The sequence below is a fragment of the Dysidea avara genome, chromosome 10 (assembly GCF_963678975.1).
Source record: "Dysidea avara chromosome 10, odDysAvar1.4, whole genome shotgun sequence".
Lineage (NCBI taxonomy): Eukaryota > Metazoa > Porifera > Demospongiae > Dictyoceratida > Dysideidae > Dysidea > Dysidea avara.
This window is the reverse complement of record NC_089281.1, coordinates 29,379,857-29,400,444: the sequence shown is the minus strand read 5'-3', so window position 1 is coordinate 29,400,444 and position 20,588 is coordinate 29,379,857. Positions and strand designations below refer to the sequence as shown.

At 39.1% G+C, this 20,588-nt stretch overlaps 2 protein-coding genes, 1 long non-coding RNA gene, 23 other non-coding genes and 1 pseudogene across 29 annotated transcripts in view; 25 read left to right on the top strand and 2 right to left on the bottom strand.

Moving 5' to 3' along the window:
- The first annotated feature begins 3,157 nt into the window (after window positions 1-3,157).
- Window positions 3,158-3,276, top strand: LOC136237324 (5S ribosomal RNA). Its single transcript, XR_010692389.1, has one exon. It is a non-coding gene; the product is annotated as a 5S ribosomal RNA (ribosomal RNA).
- Window positions 3,277-3,391: 115 nt separating this feature from the next.
- Window positions 3,392-3,510, top strand: LOC136237366 (5S ribosomal RNA). Its single transcript, XR_010692433.1, has one exon. It is a non-coding gene; the product is annotated as a 5S ribosomal RNA (ribosomal RNA).
- A 115-nt stretch (window positions 3,511-3,625) lies between these two features.
- Window positions 3,626-3,744, top strand: LOC136237364 (5S ribosomal RNA). The gene has a single exon (XR_010692431.1). It is a non-coding gene; the product is annotated as a 5S ribosomal RNA (ribosomal RNA).
- A 156-nt stretch (window positions 3,745-3,900) lies between these two features.
- Window positions 3,901-4,019, top strand: LOC136237323 (5S ribosomal RNA). Its single transcript, XR_010692388.1, has one exon. It is a non-coding gene; the product is annotated as a 5S ribosomal RNA (ribosomal RNA).
- Window positions 4,020-4,146: 127 nt separating this feature from the next.
- LOC136237322 (5S ribosomal RNA) lies at window positions 4,147-4,265 on the top strand. The gene has a single exon (XR_010692387.1). It is a non-coding gene; the product is annotated as a 5S ribosomal RNA (ribosomal RNA).
- Window positions 4,266-4,392: 127 nt separating this feature from the next.
- LOC136237355 (5S ribosomal RNA) lies at window positions 4,393-4,511 on the top strand. Its single transcript, XR_010692420.1, has one exon. It is a non-coding gene; the product is annotated as a 5S ribosomal RNA (ribosomal RNA).
- Window positions 4,512-4,638: 127 nt separating this feature from the next.
- LOC136237424 (5S ribosomal RNA) lies at window positions 4,639-4,757 on the top strand. The gene has a single exon (XR_010692485.1). It is a non-coding gene; the product is annotated as a 5S ribosomal RNA (ribosomal RNA).
- A 156-nt stretch (window positions 4,758-4,913) lies between these two features.
- Window positions 4,914-5,032, top strand: LOC136237346 (5S ribosomal RNA). The gene has a single exon (XR_010692410.1). It is a non-coding gene; the product is annotated as a 5S ribosomal RNA (ribosomal RNA).
- A 115-nt stretch (window positions 5,033-5,147) lies between these two features.
- Window positions 5,148-5,266, top strand: LOC136237357 (5S ribosomal RNA). Its single transcript, XR_010692422.1, has one exon. It is a non-coding gene; the product is annotated as a 5S ribosomal RNA (ribosomal RNA).
- Window positions 5,267-5,422: 156 nt separating this feature from the next.
- Window positions 5,423-5,541, top strand: LOC136237321 (5S ribosomal RNA). Its single transcript, XR_010692386.1, has one exon. It is a non-coding gene; the product is annotated as a 5S ribosomal RNA (ribosomal RNA).
- A 127-nt stretch (window positions 5,542-5,668) lies between these two features.
- On the top strand, window positions 5,669-5,787 carry LOC136237353 (5S ribosomal RNA). Its single transcript, XR_010692418.1, has one exon. It is a non-coding gene; the product is annotated as a 5S ribosomal RNA (ribosomal RNA).
- A 115-nt stretch (window positions 5,788-5,902) lies between these two features.
- Window positions 5,903-6,021, top strand: LOC136237356 (5S ribosomal RNA). Its single transcript, XR_010692421.1, has one exon. It is a non-coding gene; the product is annotated as a 5S ribosomal RNA (ribosomal RNA).
- Window positions 6,022-6,177: 156 nt separating this feature from the next.
- Window positions 6,178-6,296, top strand: LOC136237320 (5S ribosomal RNA). Its single transcript, XR_010692385.1, has one exon. It is a non-coding gene; the product is annotated as a 5S ribosomal RNA (ribosomal RNA).
- Window positions 6,297-6,410: 114 nt separating this feature from the next.
- LOC136237343 (5S ribosomal RNA) lies at window positions 6,411-6,529 on the top strand. Its single transcript, XR_010692407.1, has one exon. It is a non-coding gene; the product is annotated as a 5S ribosomal RNA (ribosomal RNA).
- Window positions 6,530-6,656: 127 nt separating this feature from the next.
- On the top strand, window positions 6,657-6,775 carry LOC136237375 (5S ribosomal RNA). The gene has a single exon (XR_010692442.1). It is a non-coding gene; the product is annotated as a 5S ribosomal RNA (ribosomal RNA).
- Window positions 6,776-6,890: 115 nt separating this feature from the next.
- Window positions 6,891-7,009, top strand: LOC136237319 (5S ribosomal RNA). Its single transcript, XR_010692384.1, has one exon. It is a non-coding gene; the product is annotated as a 5S ribosomal RNA (ribosomal RNA).
- Window positions 7,010-7,136: 127 nt separating this feature from the next.
- LOC136237374 (5S ribosomal RNA) lies at window positions 7,137-7,255 on the top strand. The gene has a single exon (XR_010692441.1). It is a non-coding gene; the product is annotated as a 5S ribosomal RNA (ribosomal RNA).
- Window positions 7,256-7,370: 115 nt separating this feature from the next.
- Window positions 7,371-7,488, top strand: LOC136237376 (5S ribosomal RNA). Its single transcript, XR_010692443.1, has one exon. It is a non-coding gene; the product is annotated as a 5S ribosomal RNA (ribosomal RNA).
- Window positions 7,489-7,615: 127 nt separating this feature from the next.
- LOC136237378 (5S ribosomal RNA) lies at window positions 7,616-7,726 on the top strand (annotated as a pseudogene).
- Window positions 7,727-7,841: 115 nt separating this feature from the next.
- LOC136237318 (5S ribosomal RNA) lies at window positions 7,842-7,960 on the top strand. The gene has a single exon (XR_010692383.1). It is a non-coding gene; the product is annotated as a 5S ribosomal RNA (ribosomal RNA).
- A 127-nt stretch (window positions 7,961-8,087) lies between these two features.
- Window positions 8,088-8,206, top strand: LOC136237345 (5S ribosomal RNA). Its single transcript, XR_010692409.1, has one exon. It is a non-coding gene; the product is annotated as a 5S ribosomal RNA (ribosomal RNA).
- Window positions 8,207-8,321: 115 nt separating this feature from the next.
- LOC136237317 (5S ribosomal RNA) lies at window positions 8,322-8,440 on the top strand. The gene has a single exon (XR_010692382.1). It is a non-coding gene; the product is annotated as a 5S ribosomal RNA (ribosomal RNA).
- A 115-nt stretch (window positions 8,441-8,555) lies between these two features.
- LOC136237365 (5S ribosomal RNA) lies at window positions 8,556-8,674 on the top strand. The gene has a single exon (XR_010692432.1). It is a non-coding gene; the product is annotated as a 5S ribosomal RNA (ribosomal RNA).
- Window positions 8,675-8,820: 146 nt separating this feature from the next.
- LOC136237344 (5S ribosomal RNA) lies at window positions 8,821-8,939 on the top strand. The gene has a single exon (XR_010692408.1). It is a non-coding gene; the product is annotated as a 5S ribosomal RNA (ribosomal RNA).
- Window positions 8,940-10,577: 1,638 nt separating this feature from the next.
- LOC136237152 (beta-1,4-galactosyltransferase 7-like) lies at window positions 10,578-14,602 on the bottom strand. 3 transcript variants are annotated; one of them, XR_010692327.1, is made up of 5 exons: window positions 13,973-14,602; window positions 13,392-13,475; window positions 13,240-13,344; window positions 12,002-12,151; window positions 10,578-10,757 (listed from the first exon to the last, which is right to left on the bottom strand). XR_010692327.1 is itself a non-coding variant. In XM_066027461.1 (4 exons), the coding sequence occupies exons 1-4, from the start codon at window positions 14,546-14,548 to the stop codon at window positions 10,599-10,601; spliced, it is 924 nt and encodes a 307-aa protein (XP_065883533.1). In that variant the 5' UTR covers window positions 14,549-14,598; the 3' UTR covers window positions 10,578-10,598. The 3 variants fall into 3 exon arrangements, 2 of the variants coding, with proteins under 2 accessions (XP_065883533.1, XP_065883534.1); XM_066027461.1 differs by lacking the exon at window positions 12,002-12,151 and having other exon boundaries at window positions 13,973-14,598; XM_066027462.1 differs by lacking the exons at window positions 12,002-12,151; window positions 13,240-13,344.
- On the top strand, window positions 14,577-16,629 carry LOC136237155 (uncharacterized). Of its 2 annotated transcripts, XR_010692330.1 has the most exons (3): window positions 14,618-14,795; window positions 14,843-15,525; window positions 16,323-16,629. It is a non-coding gene; the product is annotated as an uncharacterized lncRNA (long non-coding RNA). The 2 variants fall into 2 exon arrangements; XR_010692329.1 differs by lacking the exon at window positions 16,323-16,629 and having other exon boundaries at window positions 14,577-14,795; window positions 14,843-15,099.
- Window positions 15,025-20,588, bottom strand: part of LOC136237153 (protein MAK16 homolog) — an 8,166-nt gene continuing 2,602 nt past the window's right edge. Inside the window, exons 9-11 of the mRNA XM_066027463.1 lie at window positions 15,429-15,497; window positions 15,317-15,379; window positions 15,025-15,256 (exon numbers count right to left, since the gene is read on the bottom strand). Coding sequence (XP_065883535.1) covers window positions 15,080-15,256; window positions 15,317-15,379; window positions 15,429-15,497 — 309 coding nt within the window. The 3' untranslated portion in view covers window positions 15,025-15,079. The remainder of the gene's footprint in view (window positions 15,257-15,316; window positions 15,380-15,428; window positions 15,498-20,588) is intronic.

Below are 20,588 nucleotides of genomic sequence, written 5' to 3'. Positions count from 1 at the left end.
ACTCTTTACAAGGTAACTTCTTCTAGCTGATCTCTTTACAGGGTGAATTGTTTGTAGCTGAACGATCTACAAGGTAACTTCTTCTTACTTATCTCTCTACAGGGTTATTTGTTTGTAGCTGAACTTTCTACAAGGAAACCTCTTTTAACTGAGCTCTGTACAGGATGAATTGTTTGTAGCTGAACTATCTACAAGGTAACTTCTTCTAGCTGATCTCTCTACAGGATGATTTGTTTGTAGCTGAACTATCTACAAGGTAACTTCTTGTAGCTGATCTCTCTACAGGGTGATTTGTTTGTAGCTGAATTCTGTGTAGGTGATTTGTTTGCAGCTGAGCTCTTTACAGAATGGTTTCTTTGTAGCTGAACTCTCTACAAGGTAACTTCTTCTAGCTGATGTATCTACAGGGTCACTAGTTTGTAGCTGAATTCTCTACATGGTGGTTTCTTTGTAACTGAACTATCTACAAGGTGACATCTTCTAGCTGATCTTTCAACAGGGTGATTTGTTTGTAACTGAACTCTCTACAAGAAAACTTCTTCTAACTGATGTCTGAACAGGGTGAATTGTTTGTAGCTGAACTCTCTACAGGGTGATTTGTTTGTAGCTGATCTCTATACAGGTTACTTATTTCTAACTGATCTCTTGAATTCTGTTCAGGGTGACTGCTCTATTAGGATGACTGCTCTATTAGAGTATCTCGATCTCGCACTTGCTACACCAAGTTGGATTTCGTGTTATAACTCCGTGGCTTTAAGTCTGATTTTTCTACACCATTGAAGAGCCTTTCTAAGATGATAACTCCATCTGTACAGCGATTTTCAAAGCATTACCCCAAGTGGTTTATCTGGTAGGCGTGGCAAGCATAATAATAATAATAATAATAAAATAAAAAAAATTTAAAATTAACTAATCTCGATTGCGTAATTGTTACACACTGTTGATTTTTTCGCTGTATCTTCCTGGTTTTTAGCTCGATTTCTTTCAAACCACAAAAGGTTTGAGGTTCAATAGTTAACCTATTCACCCACCGATTTTAAGCTTCTTCCCATACGCGGTTTACCCTGTAGGCGTGACAACATATTGGTGTTATTTTTCGTGCATAATCGCTCATAACTCTTTGCCTGTTTATGGTATTCCAGCCAAAGTTGGTACCGAGATGCGCCTTTATATCCCCCTTCTGTGTGCCAAATTTCAAGGCAATCGGATAACGCGTTCGCGTTTTATAGCAGTTTTTGTAAGTGTGCGAAAAGAGGAAGAAAAATAAGAAGAAAAAAAAACGAAGAAACTAAGCCAATTTTTGAAGTCGCATATCTCAGGAATTCCTGAAGCGATTTCACTCAAATTTGGAATGTGGAGTGCTGAAGGTGGAGGGAATCTACACAGCAAAATTTGTCTTGTTTCATCAAGGCAGCACAGAGCTACGGAGGTGCGAAAATTGCGTTTTCTTTCTTCCTGTCAATATACTCACGGGGTTGCGAGCCGGCTTCTTGGGCCGCACGACACACTACCGTGTGTCTTGATAACAAATGTCTACGACCATACTACGTTGAAAGCACCAGTTCTCGTCCGATCACTGAAGTTAAGCAGCGTCGGGCAGGGTTAGTACTTGGATTTTTATTTTTTATTTTTATTTATTTTTTTATTTATTTTTTTACCCGGGCTTGATGGACTGCCCTTGCCTACCACCCCCAGCACATAAATGGTCTGTGCTGGACAAACCGGGACTTTCTTAGTCCACGGCAAACTGAGACTCTGCCCGAATCAGCTCCACAATTGGGGGAGTCTTAACATAGTGACCGATGGATGAGCGGGCTCCGCGGATGCATTGTATGGAGGACCGCAAGAGAGAAAAAGATAGACAGCACCTTAACCACCCCATGACAACAGAGTAATCATCGCCCCACTTGTTTGAAAGTTGATGAGCCAAGCGTTGATAAAAAACAGAAGCCTCATGAGCCAGACCACCAGAGGCAGACATTACCAGGGGGGTAAAAGAGGCATGCTCCTCCTCACGAATTCTCTGAGCATACGCACGTTTCTTAATGTTCTCGTGCCTCCGATAACAGGAGGCCAGTGATGAGGACGCATTAGAAGCAGCCAGAGGGTTGAACACCCGCACATCCACAAAACATCTTTCACTTCTTCCACCCCAAAAACCATTCATGGCGATGTCAAGACGGGCACCATCTTGGATATTGGCAGAAGCAGGGTAGTCCTGCTGTGAAACCGGCTGGAGCTCTGGTTCAACAGCTACCTGAGAGCATACTTCAGTCAACAGGGTAGCAGTTAGATCTCTGATCTCATTGTGTCGGATAGAAGGTAAGCCACCCTTGGGACAGGATAAAGCATGCTCCACTGAAAAGGAAGTCCCACATGCACAGTGAGCAGGAGTCCGCTGAGGAGACCACCCATAACGTAGTGCCACGGCATCGTGAAACGCGGACTTATGCAGTGCAAAGCCATGTTCCTGTAGGGGCCGGGTGGTAAGCCAGTTAGAGGCCCCTTTGGCTGAGGCTAGATCTAAAGCGCGTTGAGAGGAGGGATCTAAGTGGGTACGCAAACTGGAAGATCTATCCGAATAGTTGGAAGATTTGGAATTGCGGATTGCGGACTTGCGAGATAGCTGTTCTGTTTTAACAATAGCCGAATTGATACCCCGGTCCAGAATGAATTGTGAAAGAGGCTCAGCAATGTGACACGAGGCTGAATACTCCTCAGCTGCAATAAGAGTTGGGTTTATGATACCCAAACCACCATATCGAGGTGGAAGGGCAAATAATTTACGGATTGTGTCATTTGGTGGAGAGCAACCCATCAAAGTAGGGATAAGTACCAGCCGGATGTTGTCCTCAAGGGGTTGTAAAGCCTCTGATATGTTTGGAGTAGTGCGACAAAGGTAGAGCCAATGGCTTGACAAGCCATGAGTGAGAGCGGAATAAGCAGCATGCGGCTAATCTTGTGCGAACTTGGCAAGCCGTGTTAGTACTTGGATGGGTGACCGCCTGGGAATACCCTGTGTTGTAGACTTTTTTTTAAACCAATGGTAAGCTTTTTACTTCAGCTTTTAGCAAATGGATTTTTAATAGCAGAGATTAAGAGAGTAGTTTGCTGGAATGTTGTGTGTATAAATAGGCAGTAGAATGGCATAACAAATGTCTACGACCATACTACGTTGAAAGCACCAGTTCTCGTCCGATCACTGAAGTTAAGCAGCGTCGGGCAGGGTTAGTACTTGGATGGGTGACCGCCTGGGAATACCCTGTGTTGTAGACTTTTTTTTTTAACCAATGGTAAGCTTTTAGCAAATGGATTTTTAATAGCAGAGATTAAGAGAGTAGTTTACTGGAATGTTGTGTGTATAAATAGGCAGTAGAATGGCATAACAAATGTCTACAACCATACTACGTTGAAAGCACCAGTTCTCGTCCTATCACTGAAGTTAAGCAGCGTCGGGCAGGGTTAGTACTTGGATGGGTGACCGCCTGGGAATACCCTGTGTTGTAGACTTTTGTTTTTAACCAATGGTAAGCTTTTAGCAAATGGATTTTTAATAGCAGAGATTAAGAGAGTAGTTTACTGGAATGTTGTGTGTATAAATAGGCAGTAGGATAGTATAACAAATGTCTACGACCATACTACGTTGAAAGCACCAGTTCTCGTCTGATCACTGAAGTTAAGCAGCGTCGGGCAGGGTTAGTACTTGGATGGGTGACCGCCTGGGAATACCCTATGTTGTAGACTTTTGTGTTTTTCTTCCTTCGTTTTTTTATAATTTTTTTATCAATGGTAAGCTTTTTACTTCAGCTTTTAGCAAATGGATTTTTAATAGCAGAGATTAAGAGAGTAGTTTGCTGGAATGTTGTGTGTATAAATAGGCAGTAGAATGGCATAACAAATGTCTACGACCATACTACGTTGAAAGCACCAGTTCTCGTCCGATCACTGAAGTTAAGCAGCGTCGGGCAGGGTTAGTACTTGGATGGGTGACCGCCTGGGAATACCCTGTGTTGTAGACTTTTTTTTTAACCAATGGTAAGCTTTTTACTTCAGCTTTTAGCAAATGGATTTTTAATAGCAGAGATTAAGAGAGTAGTTTGCTGGAATGTTGTGTGTATAAATAGGCAGTAGAATGGCATAACAAATGTCTACGACCATACTACGTTGAAAGCACCAGTTCTCGTCCGATCACTGAAGTTAAGCAGCGTCGGGCAGGGTTAGTACTTGGATGGGTGACCGCCTGGGAATACCCTGTGTTGTAGACTTTTTTTTTAACCAATGGTAAGCTTTTTACTTCAGCTTTTAGCAAATGGATTTTTAATTGCAGAGATTAAGAGAGTAGTTTGCTGGAATGTTGTGTGTATAAATAGGCAGTAGAATGGCATAACAAATGTCTACGACCATACTACGTTGAAAGCACCAGTTCTCGTCCGATCACTGAAGTTAAGCAGCATCGGGCAGGGTTAGTACTTGGATGGGTGACCGCCTGGGAATACCCTGTGTTGTAGACTTTTTTTTTAACCAATGGTAAGCTTTTTACTTCAGCTTTTAGCAAATGGATTTTTAATAGCAGAGATTAAGAGAGTAGTTTGCTGGAATGTTGTGTATATAAATAGGCAGTAGAATGGTATAACGAATGTCTACGACCATACTACGTTGAAAGCACCAGTTCTCGTCCGATCACTGAAGTTAAGCAACGTCGGGCAGGGTTAGTACTTGGATGGGTGACCACCTGGGAATACCCTGTGTTGTAGACTTTTGCGTTTTTCTTCCTTCTTTATTTTTTAATTTTTTTACCAATGGTAAGCTTTTTACTTCAGCTTTTAGCAAATGGATTTTTAATAGCAGAGATTAAGAGAGTAGTTTACTGGAATGTTGTGTGTATAAATAGGCAGTAGAATGGTATAACAAATGTCTACGACCATACTACGTTGAAAGCACCAGTTCTCGTCCGATCACTGAAGGTAAGCAGCGTCGGGCAGGGTTAGTACTTGGATGGGTGACCGCCTGGGAATACCCTGTGTTGTAGACTTTTGTTTTTAACCAATGGTAAGCTTTTAGCAAATGGATTTTTAATAGCAGAGATTAAGAGAGTAGTTTACTGGAATGTTGTGTGTATAAATAGGCAGTAGAATAGTATAACAAATGTCTACGACCATACTACGTTGAAAGCACCAGTTCTCGTCCGATCACTGAAGTTAAGCAGCGTCGGGCAGGGTTAGTACTTGGATGGGTGACCGCCTGGGAATACCCTATGTTGTAGACTTTTGTGTTTTTCTTCCTTCTTTTTTTTATAATTTTTTTACCAATGGTAAGCTTTTTACTTCAGCTTTTAGCAAATGGATTTTTAATAGCAGAGATTAAGAGAGTAGTTTGCTGGAATGTTGTGTGTATAAATAGGCAGTAGAATGGCATAACAAATGTCTACGACCATACTACGTTGAAAGCACCAGTTCTCGTCCGATCACTGAAGTTAAGCAGCGTCGGGCAGGGTTAGTACTTGGATGGGTGACCGCCTGGGAATACCCTGTGTTGTAGACTTTTTTTTTAACCAATGGTAAGCTTTTTACTTCAGCTTTTAGCAAATGGATTTTTAATAGCAGAGATTAAGAGAGTAGTTTGCTGGAATGTTGTGTGTATAAATAGGCAGTAGAATGGCATAACAAATGTCTACAACCATACTACGTTGAAAGCACCAGTTCTCGTCCGATCACTGAAGTTAAGCAGCGTCGGGCAGGGTTAGTACTTGGATGGGTGACCGCCTGGGAATACCCTGTGCTGTAGACTTTTGTTTTTAACCAATGGTAAGCTTTTAGCAAATGGATTTTTAATAGCAGAGATTAAGAGAGTAGTTTACTGGAATGTTGTGTGTATAAATAGGCAGTAGAATAGTATAACAAATGTCTACGACCATACTACGTTGAAAGCACCAGTTCTCGTCCGATCACTGAAGTTAAGCAGCGTCGGGCAGGGTTAGTACTTGGATGGGTGACCGCCTGGGAATACCCTATGTTGTAGACTTTTGTGTTTTTCTTCCTTCTTTTTTTTATAATTTTTTTACCAATGGTAAGCTTTTTACTTCAGCTTTTAGCAAATGGATTTTTAATAGCAGAGATTAAGAGAGTAGTTTGCTGGAATGTTGTGTGTATAAATAGGCAGTAGAATGGCATAACAAATGTCTACGACCATACTACGTTGAAAGCACCAGTTCTCGTCCGATCACTGAAGTTAAGCAGCGTCGGGCAGGGTTAGTACTTGGATGGGTGACCGCCTGGGAATACCCTGTGTTGTAGACTTTTTTTTAAACCAATGGTAAGCTTTTAGCAAATGGATTTTTAATAGCAGAGATTAAGAGAGTAGTTTACTGGAATGTTGTGTGTATAAATAGGCAGTAGAATGGCATAACAAATGTTTACGACCATACTACGTTGAAAGCACCAGTTCTCGTCCGATCACTGAAGTTAAGCAGCGTCGGGCAGGGTTAGTACTTGGATGGGTGACCGCCTGGGAATACCCTGTGTTGTAGACTTTTTTTTTAACCAATGGTAAGCTTTTTACTTCAGCTTTTAGCAAATGGATTTTTAATAGCAGAGATTAAGAGAGTAGTTTGCTGGAATGTTGTGTGTATAAATAGGCAGTAGAATGGTATAACAAATGTCTACGACCATACTACGTTGAAAGCACCAGTTCTCGTCCGATCACTGAAGGTAAGCAGCGTCGGGTAGGGTTAATACTTGGATGGGTGACCGCCTGGGAATACCCTGTGTTGTAGACTTTTGTTTTTAACCAATGGTAAGCTTTTAGCAAATGGATTTTTAATAGCAGAGATTAAGAGAGTAGTTTACTGGAATGTTGTGTGTATAAATAGGCAGTAGAATAGTATAACAAATGTCTACGACCATACTACGTTGAAAGCACCAGTTCTCGTCCGATCACTGAAGTTAAGCAGCGTCGGGCAGGGTTAGTACTTGGATGGGTGACCGCCTGGGAATACCCTGTGTTGTAGACTTTTTTTTTAACCAATGGTAAGCTTTTTACTTCAGCTTTTAGCAAATGGATTTTTAATAGCAGAGATTAAGAGAGTAGTTTGCTGGAATGTTGTGTGTATAAATAGGCAGTAGAATGGTATAACAAATGTCTACGACCATACTACGTTGAAAGCACCAGTTCTCGTCCGATCACTGAAGGTAAGCAGCGTCGGGTAGGGTTAATACTTGGATGGGTGACCGCCTGGGAATACCCTGTGTTGTAGACTTTTGTTTTTAACCAATGGTAAGCTTTTAGCAAATGGATTTTTAATAGCAGAGATTAAGAGAGTAGTTTACTGGAATGTTGTGTGTATAAATAGGCAGTAGAATAGTATAACAAATGTCTACGACCATACTACGTTGAAAGCACCAGTTCTCGTCCGATCACTGAAGTTAAGCAGCGTCGGGAAGGTTAGTACTTGGATGGGTGACCGCCTGGGAATACCCTGTGTTGTAGACTTTTTTTTTAACCAATGGTAAGCTTTTTACTTCAGCTTTTAGCAAATGGATTTTTAATAGCAGAGATTAAGAGAGTAGTTTGCTGGAATGTTGTGTGTATAAATAGGCAGTAGAATGGCATAACAAATGTCTACGACCATACTACGTTGAAAGCACCAGTTCCCGTCCGATCACTGAAGCGTCGGGCAGGGTTAGTACTTGGATGGGTGACCGCCTGGGAATACCCTGTGTTGTAGACTTTTTTTTTAAACCAATGGTAAGCTTTTAGCAAATGGATTTTTAATAGCAGAGATTAAGAGAGTAGTTTACTGGAATGTTGTGTGTATAAATAGGCAGTAGAATAGTATAACAAATGTCTACGACCATACTACGTTGAAAGCACCAGTTCTCGTCCGATCACTGAAGTTAAGCAGCGTCGGGCAGGGTTAGTACTTGGATGGGTGACCGCCTGGGAATACCCTGTGTTGTAGACTTTTTTTTTAACCAATGGTAAGCTTTTTACTTCAGCTTTTAGCAAATGGATTTTTAATAGCAGAGATTAAGAGAGTAGTTTGCTGGAATGTTGTGTGTATAAATAGGTAGTAGAATGGCATAACAAATGTCTACAACCATACTACATTGAAAGCACCAGTTCTCGTCCGATCACTGAAGTTAAGCAGTGTCGGGCAGGGTTAGTACTTGGATGGGTGACCGCCTGGGAATACCCTGCGTTGTAGACTTTTGTTTTTAACCAATGGTAAGCTTTTAGCAAATGGATTTTTAATAGCAGAGATTAAGAGAGTAGTTTACTGGAATGTTGTGTGTATAAATAGGCAGTAGAATAGTATAACAGATGTCTACGACCATACTACGTTGAAAGCACCAGTTCTCGTCCGATCACTGAAGTTAAGCAGCGTCGGGCAGGGTTAGTACTTGGATGGGTGACCACCTGGGAATACCCTGTGTTGTAGACTCTTGTTTTTAACCAATGGTAAGCTTTTAGCAAATGGATTTTTAATAGCAGAGATTAAGAGAGTAGTTTACTGGAATGTTGTGTGTATAAATAGGCAGTAGAATAGCATAACAAATGTCTACGACTATACTACGTTGAAAGCACCAGTTCTCGTCCGATCACTGAAGTTAAGCAGCGTCGGGCAGGGTTAGTACTTGGATGGGTGACCGCCTGGGAATACCCTATGTTGTAGACTTTTGTGTTTTTCTTCCTTCTTTTTTTTTACCAATGGTAAGCTTTTTACTTCAGCTTTTAGCAAATGGATTTTTAATAGCAGAGATTAAGAGAGTAGTTTGCTGGAATGTTGTGTGTATAAATAGGCAGTAGAATGGCATAACAAATGTCTACGACCATACTACGTTGAAAGCACCAGTTCTCGTCCGATCACTGAAGTTAAGCAGCGTCGGGCAGGGTTAGTACTTGGATGGGTGACCGCCTGGGAATACCCTGTGTTGTAGATTTTCTTTATTTGTTTGCTTGTTTGTTGGTCAGTTTTTTTGCTGAACGAATTGCACAATTACCATAATTTTATATCTGTTAAGGTTTTCACGTCTTGTACACACTCTTTTCGTATAAAGTTGCGCTAATTTTACACACTAGTATTATAAAAATTGTTAATCTATAAATGAAGTAGGATCTATGTAATAAAAAGTAGTGAAACAAGAGATGAATGATGGTATTACAGCATAGCTCAGTTGGAAAGTCCCTACTTTGGCATTGAGCAAAATAATTGTTATAGCTAATACGCAAGCCAAAGTAGGGATTTTCTTACTGAGCTATGCTGTAATACCATCATTAATCTCTTTTTTTTTATTGCATAGATCCCTACTTCATTTTTAAATTAACAATTTTTAAGAAATACTAGTTTTTGTTGTAGCACAGCTAACTTGTGACTGTTGTATTAGAGTGACTTTGTATTATATCTCTGTACTCTATTGCTATTAGTCCACCTCAATTTTTATTTGATGGGGGTGGTCAAAAACCTATCGTGAACAGGATCTCAATTGTGAAGTTGCAGAGGATATCTAGCTAGTATATCTTCTCAAAGTAGCGCCAGGACTGAAGCACTTCTAAAATCCAGCTCTGAAATAATTCTGTGGCATCTGCTGCTGAAAGAAAGTGTTGATACAGAAAATTCATGCCTTGATATGGTTTCATTGGATGAAGAAGACAAGCAGCCTGATTGAAGATAAAAGAAAAGACAAGGCGCAGAGGGCCTACACTTGTCGGAACCCCAAAAGGCACATCCCACTGGTGAGTTTGTTATTGTGACGTGAAATGATGGCCGTATGCTGCTTCGTTTGACCACTAGCCTTGCGACTGTGGTCAGTGACTGACTGAATCTTTTGTTCATTTGACTGAATCTTTATCTTTAAGTAATCGTATATACATTCTTTTATGTGTGTTGTTATTTGTAATTTTGTTTGTTTATTATTGTGAGTTATTTATTCACTGTGGTCAGTGAGGCAGTCAGGCCAGTGAAGCAGGCCAGTGAGGCAGTGGGACTAAAATTCAAGTTTTGGCGATTTAAAAAAAATTCTATATTCGGCCACCTGTAAGTGTTTGTTGTATTTAATGCTGTATTGTATATTATATGGACTAGTACTATTCTGTAAAGGTGATTTTTGTCGCGTGAAGTGTCTCTAGGGTTATTTGTAAAGGTGGAATTTTGGGCGGCATGTGAAATTTTCAGGGCTATCCCTACATAAACGGTACTATATTGACGTTGTTTTTACCATGTACTGCTACATCAAATGTAGTGTACCACATAAAAAAGTTGCAAAAAAAAAAAGCGTGGTCACCTGGGGAATTGGTAGGACTAGAAACATAGAATTAACTTTGCATGGCCTAACAACTCATAAAGCTTTAGGCAAAAATAAAAAGTCTGCAACATGGTATTCCCAGGCGGTCACTCATCCAAGTACCAACCCTGCCTGACGCTGCTTACCTTCAGTGATCGGATGAGAACTAGCTAAGCAAATATCTAGTACAATGAAAACATCAGTTCTCATTTGATCATTAAAGTTAAGTAAACCTAAAGCAGGGTTATAGCCTGAGAATACCCTATGTTGTACGTTTTCCTCGCTTTCTACTTTCGCTGAGTTAATAAAATTTCATTGTCAAGTTGGATTTACACAAAATGGGGTTTTTGATATGTCACAGTCTAATTGTACATGTACAAATTTCACTGGTGCTCCAGATATTGTTAAATTGTGCTGCTTTACAACTGTGTACTTGACTGTATCCAGTCCTGTCTCTCTGTCTCGTTTTCTTGACATCTGTATGTAACATGTATGCAACTGGTAAGTTACACACACACACACACCACACACACACACACGCACGCACGCATGCACGCACACACACACACACACACTTGCAGAAACACTACACCACACCCATAAGTATGCATACACATTGCACTACTTCAAATACTGTACATACACATACAGTGATTCAAGACATTTTGTGGACAGGTTTACAATAATGTCTGTTGTACCTCACTACAGGGAAGTAGTAAATTCCACCTGTTATTAGTTAAAATGTAAATCTATACCTCAATGATTCATCTCTCAGTTAACCAAGTTAATGTCTTGTTGCAATGGTGACTGTTCTATTAGAGTAATACACTGCTTTATAAGAAAACATAAGAGTTAAGTGAAGGTAAACTAAGTAACTGGCCAGATATCCTTTTTTGCATAACTGGTTAACCTATCTCTTCAGATATTCACTCAAAATGTACATTTTGGGTACTCTTCTTGTGTTTTAACATTGATATCACAGGATTCACCTATACGTATAATCACTTGGTGCCTATTGGCAATCTGAGGTGCACATAGCTAACATGCTAGGTGCAGACAGTTATGATTGGCTCAGTAACCGGTTACGACAGTTTCATAGCTCTAAATGACATGTTACCAGCATAACTAAATACCTGTACTGTATGACAGGAAATTTTGACAAAAGAAAAGTTACGAATCAGTTTATTTGTCAAATTAACTGTTCATAAGCACTTTTAAAAGTACATTGTTATATCATTCCCTATAATTTTGTTAACATTAAATTCATCAAAACTGATGGAGCGTGGATTCATCACGATTTTTCCTTTCATCAAAATTTCCTGTTGTATGGTATCTGATTGTGACCTACTCATGCATTTACTCTATACATGGATAAGATGATTGTACACACTGGAGTAGTGTCTCAGAGCCAACTAAACATCCTTGCACCATACGTGACCTGCTGAGCAAAAACCCGACTTGTTGCATAATTTTGTTTTAAAGATAAATGCCTTTGAAAAAACATGTGCTACATGGCACATTTTAATCACTTCGGTAAACAGTGAAAGAAGACTCAAATTGAAATATCTAATGGATTTACCTCTTCATGGAGAGTACAAATATCTGTTTTGTTTCTGTACCATGAAGCAAACGTGACTTATGTGTGTTTGTTTACATTGTGGTAAATTACCGTTTTACCTTCTTGCTTGATAGCATGGGTGTATTTAGGCCAAAAACTATACCTTGATAAATGCCCCAGTTCATGGTGAATAGAATGCCCAACTCCGGTTTTCACTCAGCGGGTCACAAGTTTCATGGTTTGATTGGCAAGGAATTTAAAAATGGAAAATTCTTTATCCACCTACTCAAATATCCTGCTGAAGTCCTTGCGACTGTAATGGTTCAATGAGCAACATCATCTACAGAACCATCTTCTACTAATATGACAAATCACCCATTAATATAGTTCCCACCTAACAATCCCATATATGGCACAATGTAATGATGTATACATTATTCTATTCAGTTACTGTCAACAAATTGGTCAGTGCCTATCTCCTATTTAGCAAGTCAGAAAACATAACAATTTGTTCAATCCTACACTATGCATATCAAGAGCTCAACAAATTAGGTACAGTGGAACACCATTATCTCCAAACAACAAAACATGTGTAGCTTGTCTATTACTACAAATACATACACTTCACATACTACAATGGCGGATCCAGGATGGGACATTTGGGACAAATCCCCCCCCCCCCCCACCCACACACACACACTTTGTGAAGGAACCATACTTCTTTTGATCGAAATACTAAGTCCATAATATAGATAAAAATATGTACAAATTGCTAACATTTATTGCAAACTCACAAAACAAGTCAAAGCAACCATCAGACTGTCACCCGGCACCTCCGTGCGTACTAAAGCGCCTCTAAAAATAATTATCGTGTTGGTGGTATTTAAGACATTCTAGCCTTTAAAACAGCTCTTAAGACTTCACAAAGGCCAAAATTGCAAAATGAGATGTAAGACAATGCTAAGAGGTGATTATTTGCTACCTTAAAAATACAAGAGAATCTGCTCTCCCCAACCTCCTATAAGGCCACGAAAAGTTAATGGTTCCCTTCCTGGTCATTTTTTTGCTGAATGAATTGTGCAATCACCATACAATAATTTATAATATTTTATATCTGTTGAAAGGTTATCGTGTCTTGTAAACACTCTTGTCTTATAAAGATGCACTAACTTCATACATTAACTTTGTTTTTCCCTATAACACCATGTACTGCTATGCTATATATCTAATGTAGTGTACCACATCAAAGAGTTGCAAAAAAAAAAAGCCTGGTCACCTGGTCAATTTTGGGGATTTGGTAGGACCAGAAACATATAATTAACTTTGCCACGGCCTGACTTAGCTTGTTTGTATCCCTCCCCTTGCCAGCTCCTGGATCCGCCCCTGTACTACACACCACACCTCATATTGATTGTAGTATCTTTTTTGGTCTCTTGGCCTGGTCTCCTTATCATGTAGGTGAATAAAAGTATTATACCCCGTAGTAATGCCTTCTGGCTTAAATATCTGTACAAACATTTACAATACTGTCAAATCACTGTAGTACAACTTACTGGCATGCCAACTTCTCTAATACGCAAGTATAGCTCATCATCTTCACGTCCCCAACCCCAAAATAAATTGGACAGCCCGTTGACCTAGTTAGACACATAATACAGATAATGTCTAGTACCACTACTACTACTATGAGGTGCTCTTTTATAATACAACAGAACAGGAAGCTAAAGAAGTAAAATACTGTAATATGTCTATAGCTTAGCTTTGTCTTATGTTTTTGTGAAACTCGTCTTCTTGCAATGATAAGAATAACAGATTTGTTCCCATTGTAACATGTTTCTAAGAGATACTGTCAACACTTCCTATTGTAAGTGAACCTAAAATAGTCTCAATTAAACAGATCCTATCATCTTGGCTTGGATAATTAATCGAAAATGGGGTCTGCCATGCGAGACTATAATCTGAAAGTTGCTACACACACACACACACACACACACACACACACACACACACACACACACACACCCACACACCCACCCACACACACACCCACACACACACCCACCCACACCCACACACACACACACACACACACACACACACACACACACACACACACACACACACACACACACACCCTCTCGTATTGCTCTTTGGTCATGATGAAGATTCCTCCAATGAATGTCTTGTAGTGATAAAGTGGGTGAAGCTCTGGGGAGGAGACATGGAAGGGCCCTTTCTCAGGGTAAGTGTAGCTGAGGTTGTCATTTGTGGGTAGCAGATCCACATCATGCATTACTAGGTAATCACAAGTTTGTTTGCTGAGCAAGTGACCAATGTTGAGAAGTGATGCTCTGTTAAAACGAAAATGATCATGTTGGTTGATAACCCAAATGTCGTGATGGATCTTTTGGCGGCTTAAGAACTCATGGATGTGTGGTGCAAATTCTAGAAGCTCTTCGTAACGACCTCTGAAGGGGACAAGTACTGCTAGTTTGTGTGGCCCCCAATTATCACTTGCGTGCTGTTGTGTGGCTTTAGTATACGGAGTGACGTCAGAAAGTATTTCGTGTCTTATCTCATTATTACAGTTACACTGAAACGACTTCTCCCATCCTTCGCCTAAAGGAGTCCTCAACAATTGAACATTAATTACCACCAGTAGAACAAATATTATAATTATCAACACACGAGTCATTCGAATCCTGGTCATTATTCACAACCACAATCGAGAGGGAATTTACTAACTAAATTACAGCCAAGTGGCGCACCCCATTAATTGGCGCGGGTTTTTGTATAATGTTTCATGGGATTATTTTGCAAAGTGCTAACCACAGTTTTATGTTCTTCACCGTCAACAACCGCAGTTTCATGTTCTCTAGCATGTCATTCATTCCGACAGTTAAATGGAGAGATGGCTGCAGCGGGTAGCGTCTCTTTCACAGCTATACACGATGAAAGTTAGTAAGTTTATAAAACGCCATTTATGTTTTGAAATTTTAAATAGTGGACACTTCACGATGCCAGAAAAACAACAAAGAAAGGAAACGGAACGAGGAAAGAAAAATACTTTTAGACATTTTGCGAAGTAAGATAAATGCAGACAAGAGGCTGACAGAAGAAGAGACTATTCTGCGCACTCATGAATATATATGTGAACTGGAACAGATGAGCAAAGGACGTCAATACTCAGTTTAATGACAAAGTGATTTTTAAAATTTATATGCATATAAAATTTGTATGATTATTTATCTTTAGTTCTTAGTTTCTTTGAAGAGGTGGGTTGTTCAGTTTCATATTCAATCTCTACATGTCTTCGTTTGACTGGTCCCTCAATTTCCTTTTCTAAATCAATCTCATCTTCAGAACTACCACTAGTACTCTCAACTTCTTCAAATGATCCCTCAAGTGACTCAATGTCCTAATGTACACACACAGAGTATGTAATTTGTGCTATGGTCCATAACTTGAGAGGCATTACCTCAATGTCACTCAGTTCATCGTCCTCATCCGCAATAAATTTTGGTTCTTCATCCGACTCAACCTGTGTGACATGTAGTGGTGAATTAGGAAGTATGATGATATTACTGTACCTCATCCTCAATCTCTCCTTCTAACACCCTCTCGTACACAGCTTCAGGGAAGTTGTAGATGTCTCCATACTAGTGAGATAGTAGCTACTATAAATCAGTAAGCATTCACATGAACAACCTCAGTACCTTTATGTGATTTTAGTTGACATATCAAGTACTACGGTTAAAACGTCACAGAATTTATTAGATACCATAGTTCAAAAATTGATGTGGGGACTATTCAAACTCCACCACTGCTCACTACTTGAAAATGATCTTAAGCCCTTATTTTCAAAATCAAATGTGGCATTCACTAAAGTGTGGCTACTATTAAAGATGTGGAAGGTAAACATAGTACATAGGTCTCAAACAGGAGGTAAAGTGTACTTCATGTGACTAGACGCGTCAGTGCTCTAAAGTTGAATACTCGGGGCAAAGCATATACAACTAGTGTGCTTGATAGCGAGAAATCTAGTGGACTGCCAGAACAATAGCCCCGACAAAATATTTCCGGCTACCGGAACAATAGCAACTTTGGGCTCGAGATCTTATTAATAAGATAGTGACCATGTCAAGTAGGTCCCAAACATAGCTAAGGTGTACTTCATGATCTTATTAATAAGACTACCTTATTATAGTGACCATGTCGAGTAGGCCCCAAACATAGCTAAGGTGTACTTCATGACCTCATTAATAAGACCACCTCATTATAGTGACCATGTCAAGTAGGTCCCAAATATAGCTAAGGTGTACTTCATGACCTCATTAATAAGACCACCTCCACGTTCTCATTAATAATACCACCTCATTATTAATGCCATAATTACTTGGGTTACCGTCACTGTGACTACATTTCAATATTGTGTGCATTTTAATCATTTCACCTTTTCACTTCTATTTTCATAATAATTACAGAACGGATATTCAAAACTAGACTAGCCATTTGTAAAGAAATGTTTGCCGCTGCCACGGAAACCGTTTTACTGAAGGCCTGATCTTGATGACTCTATTAGATGTCATAAGAAAACCAGGAAGAGTCGGTATATCAAAGATAGTCTCTTCAAATCTGGAATTAATTTTTGAACATGAAATGATGCGTGAGTGCATGAGTGTCAGGTTTCTGTCACTTACAACAGGATATTCTTATACATGAAATGAAACCTATTTTCATGTGCTACAATAACATGTAACAATTTTATACAACACTGTTTTTAAATTTAATATTTTATTATTTAATAATTAAATTAAGAGTACTTTTGATACGAAGCAATGAACGGCAGACGTTGTCTTTGCTAGAACTTGACAGCGTTTTTAGTGCTATGAGTGTCCATTATAAGATCACGTCTATTGTATACTGTAGCACATGAAGATCGTAATGTCAGTTAGTTTAAGGCCATAGCACCAAGTGTGGCAAAGATATTCCTTAAGCAGTGTACAGCCATGGTGGATATTTGATGAAGAAGGCTGTTTTCCAAGTAAGGGCATTTTACCCAACTGCAACAATGCTTGATGCCACTTTATCATGGAGTTCATGGTGAGTAATGTAGTGGCTGTGGGATCTTTCTATCGTTAATATTTGCAAAGTTATTTTTAGTTTGTATAGAGACATTCATTAAAGCCTAAAGATAGGCTTACCAGATTTGAGCAGTTAAGGTAGGTTGGCTATGTCCATACTCCATATTTTCACTGTTCTTTTCCTAATAAGGACTCGACACCTTGTCATACCAATGTTGACAGGTGCACAAAATGCACCTTCAACATAATTAGATTAACTATGTCAACTGAACTAATTAGATTTAACTAATTAGATTAACTAGAACTATGTCAAGCTGAACTAATGAAATTAACTAATTTAAATTAATTAGTTTGTTATTACAAAACTTGGAATGCTGTGTCATCAAATCCTAATCACACACATAGTGATTTAGTTTGCCACACATTTGTTCCAATGGTTTGTTTCTGTAATTACACTGTAAAACAACCAATAAAATATCACAGGAGCCATTTAAGTGCAACAAATGATGATGCTGTGGTGGGTGGCTGCTATGTGAGTAGTAGGCAATCATTCACACACATTTCACACAATTACGAAACACTTGCACTCATAACAGCCAAACCCATGTGGTTACCTAACAAAATACTGGTCCTAGTTCTCTTTATAAAAAAAAAAGTTCACACAATAGCAATTATTGTTCAGAGGAGGTCATGCGTCATAACCATATGACCAGTGATTATGCAACCAAGTGGCATTGTTCCAGCATATGGCTCCAGGTAACAGCTAGGAAAGTACTGAGATGGCATGCAAGGGCCCTGGGTACACTGGTATCATGAACCACAATAGTGGGTTCATAACAGGGATTGCCCTTGTTTTTTTTTTTGTTAGAATGCACACCTAAAAACCACCTTGAAAGGCATCCTTCAACTCAAAACAACCCTCTAATAGTTCTTAGCAAAGAGTATAGGTCTACTCAAGTGAAAAGGAAACAGTACATGTATTTCAGATAAAACTGAAATTTGCCCGTTTGTTCATACTATTGTTCTACTCCACAGACATAGCCAGCGAAGTTTACAAGGAGAATCCTGGAGTAGAAAGGCTTGTTGAATGAATCATTGTGCATGTCCAAGACCTATTTTTGATTTAGTTTTCAGATGGAAACAGCCTAAACCTGGTAGTTTCTTCTTGCCAAAACGCCATTATGCATGCAAAGCCATACAAGGTCGTGCTCAGAATTAGGTTTTCTGGTGTGCGCTGCTTCTGTCCTTATTAAATGTATAGGCCAGGAAGCTTAATTTGTGCTGAAGACTTTGTTGCAAGGTGGCTTTTTTGCTCCGTGATTATTGTACGTGGGCAGGCCAAATACTCTAATAGAGCAGTCATGTAAATACTCTAATAATGCAGTCAAGTGTATATCTGATAACAACAATCTTTGCACTGAAATTTGACAACTATTAATAATTGTGACTGGATCTGCAAGAACCCCATAAATTATGTTAGCACATTTTTCGGATTCCATTTTTATTATGTATATTTATAGCCAAACGGATGGTCAACTGGAGTTTCAGCTCTAGAAGCCCCAAGAACTTCCGAGGTTACAGAGCTACAAAGTGGCAACAACAGAAAAATAGATTTGTACAATGACAATACAGAAAATAAACTACAGTTAATTAAACGATCAAAACTTATGAACGTAGTCCTCTACCAAGATGCAACTTACACCATTGGGTTCTCCATGAACAGGTGAATCCATTGCTAGGTAAGTTTTGTCTTCCAGGCCTTTCCAACGACCAGGGCGAAGGCAAAAACGTGAGGAAAGAAAAACAATAGTGAACTGTTCGTCCAACACAAGGCAGACAAATGCTCATATCTTCTGTCTCCATGGGAGTACTGACATGAACAAAGATTTTGGAACTCCTCTTGCTTGGCGATCACGATGCTACCATCACCTTCCTTCACTGTGAAAAAAAGCGCTTTAAAAATTTATGGAAATTTTTTTTATGATTTCGTAAATACTCCACCCGTTGCATTTATTGCATTCTACTGTAAAATTAGGCTTGTGTGAACATATGGGATTCTTGCAGATTCGGTCATAATTATAGGCACTGGTAATATAAATTCTAGCTCATATTAGGAGACTCTGTATGCACATTGAAATTTGATCAGTTTCGTGTGTGTATTGAAATGTTGACAGTATTACTATGCAGAATGCAAAAACAGACTATTCACAAGTATTCATTATCAATAGATAAAACAAATCCATAATCTATTATTACTGGATTAACAAAACGTACATAAACTAGATAAATAAAAATTGAAAATTTTAAGAAGGAGAATAGTGATCGTTGAAAAAGCCATGAATCAAGAAGGGATCACTGGGGTGGTAATGTAAACTACAAATCCCTATCTTGACTCATTTCAAAATGATGGAGCATGTAACTAAAGATTTATGACAGAGATAGTCAAAAATAGGGATCCACCCCAGTGATCCTTGTTTCATGGCTTTTTTCAGTGATCCCTATTCTTCCTCCTAATATTTTCAATTTTTATTCACACAATCTGTCCTTTAGAATAATAAGGATGTGTCATTGTTAAATTATTTCAACTCAAAGTTCAATGTTTCTTTGACTACTAGAAGAATGATGACACGTGTCCAACTTCCACCGGAATTGTTTAGGGTAGTGAACCTTTTAAAAGTGATTTATGAACCACACAAATTTTGTTCCATGAACATGAAAATTACTGATTTTAGTGATCCACAAAAAATTTCTTGCTCATTCCCAACACCTTAGTCGTACTCGGATGAGTGAGTTGATGTGTTCTGGGACTAAGCACAAAACTTCTTTGAGTTCTTTCAGTTAATACATGTCTACTAGGACCTAGCTACACGAAACTAGGCTATACCTAGTTGCAGAGTCTCTGTGACTGCTCTATTAGAGTATCTTGATATTGATGTTCCAAGTATTTTACTATATACTATATTGATGAATTGGGTGGCCCAGGTTCTGGCTATGGCACTGCTAAGCAAGACATACCAGGAGCCAACAAGTACTGCAGTGCCCTGCAGCGCTTATGGCCTCCTGAAACATTATCCAGAATTTTTATGGATACATCAGTTTGCGCACATACTTCCAGTGTGTGGCAGCATACCTGATGGTGGCAGAATGTATGTAGATACACCACATAGAAAGCAAATAAGCCAATATACACACAGGTGACTAGACAGCACATGTAGGTGTATTCACAAATACATCAACCTAAGGGCACATTGTCCTGTGCTTTTTCTGGGATTGCATGGTATGTATGGCAGTGGATATATGACTTTGTCTGCAAGTGGCATTTATCTTAGTCCTGGCAAATAAGAGCCATGCATGATACTGTCAATCCTATTAATGATCACATAAGTATCTATCTGGGACTATACTATCTATGTTGAGCCCTGAGTAAACAGCTAAAAAAGAAAAATGAAGAGAATATCATGAGTAAACATGGCTTATGGTTCAGGATACAGTTTTATTGCTTCTTCACAGATAACCTTGATTGGTCACAAATAGTGTCATGATTTTGTTACAAGCACACACGTGTGGTTTGATGCCATTACAAGTTCAGAAAAGTTCTATAACAGATCATAGGAAATGTACAGTGAAATTAATAGATAACAGTCAGACATTGGAATGAAAAGATTT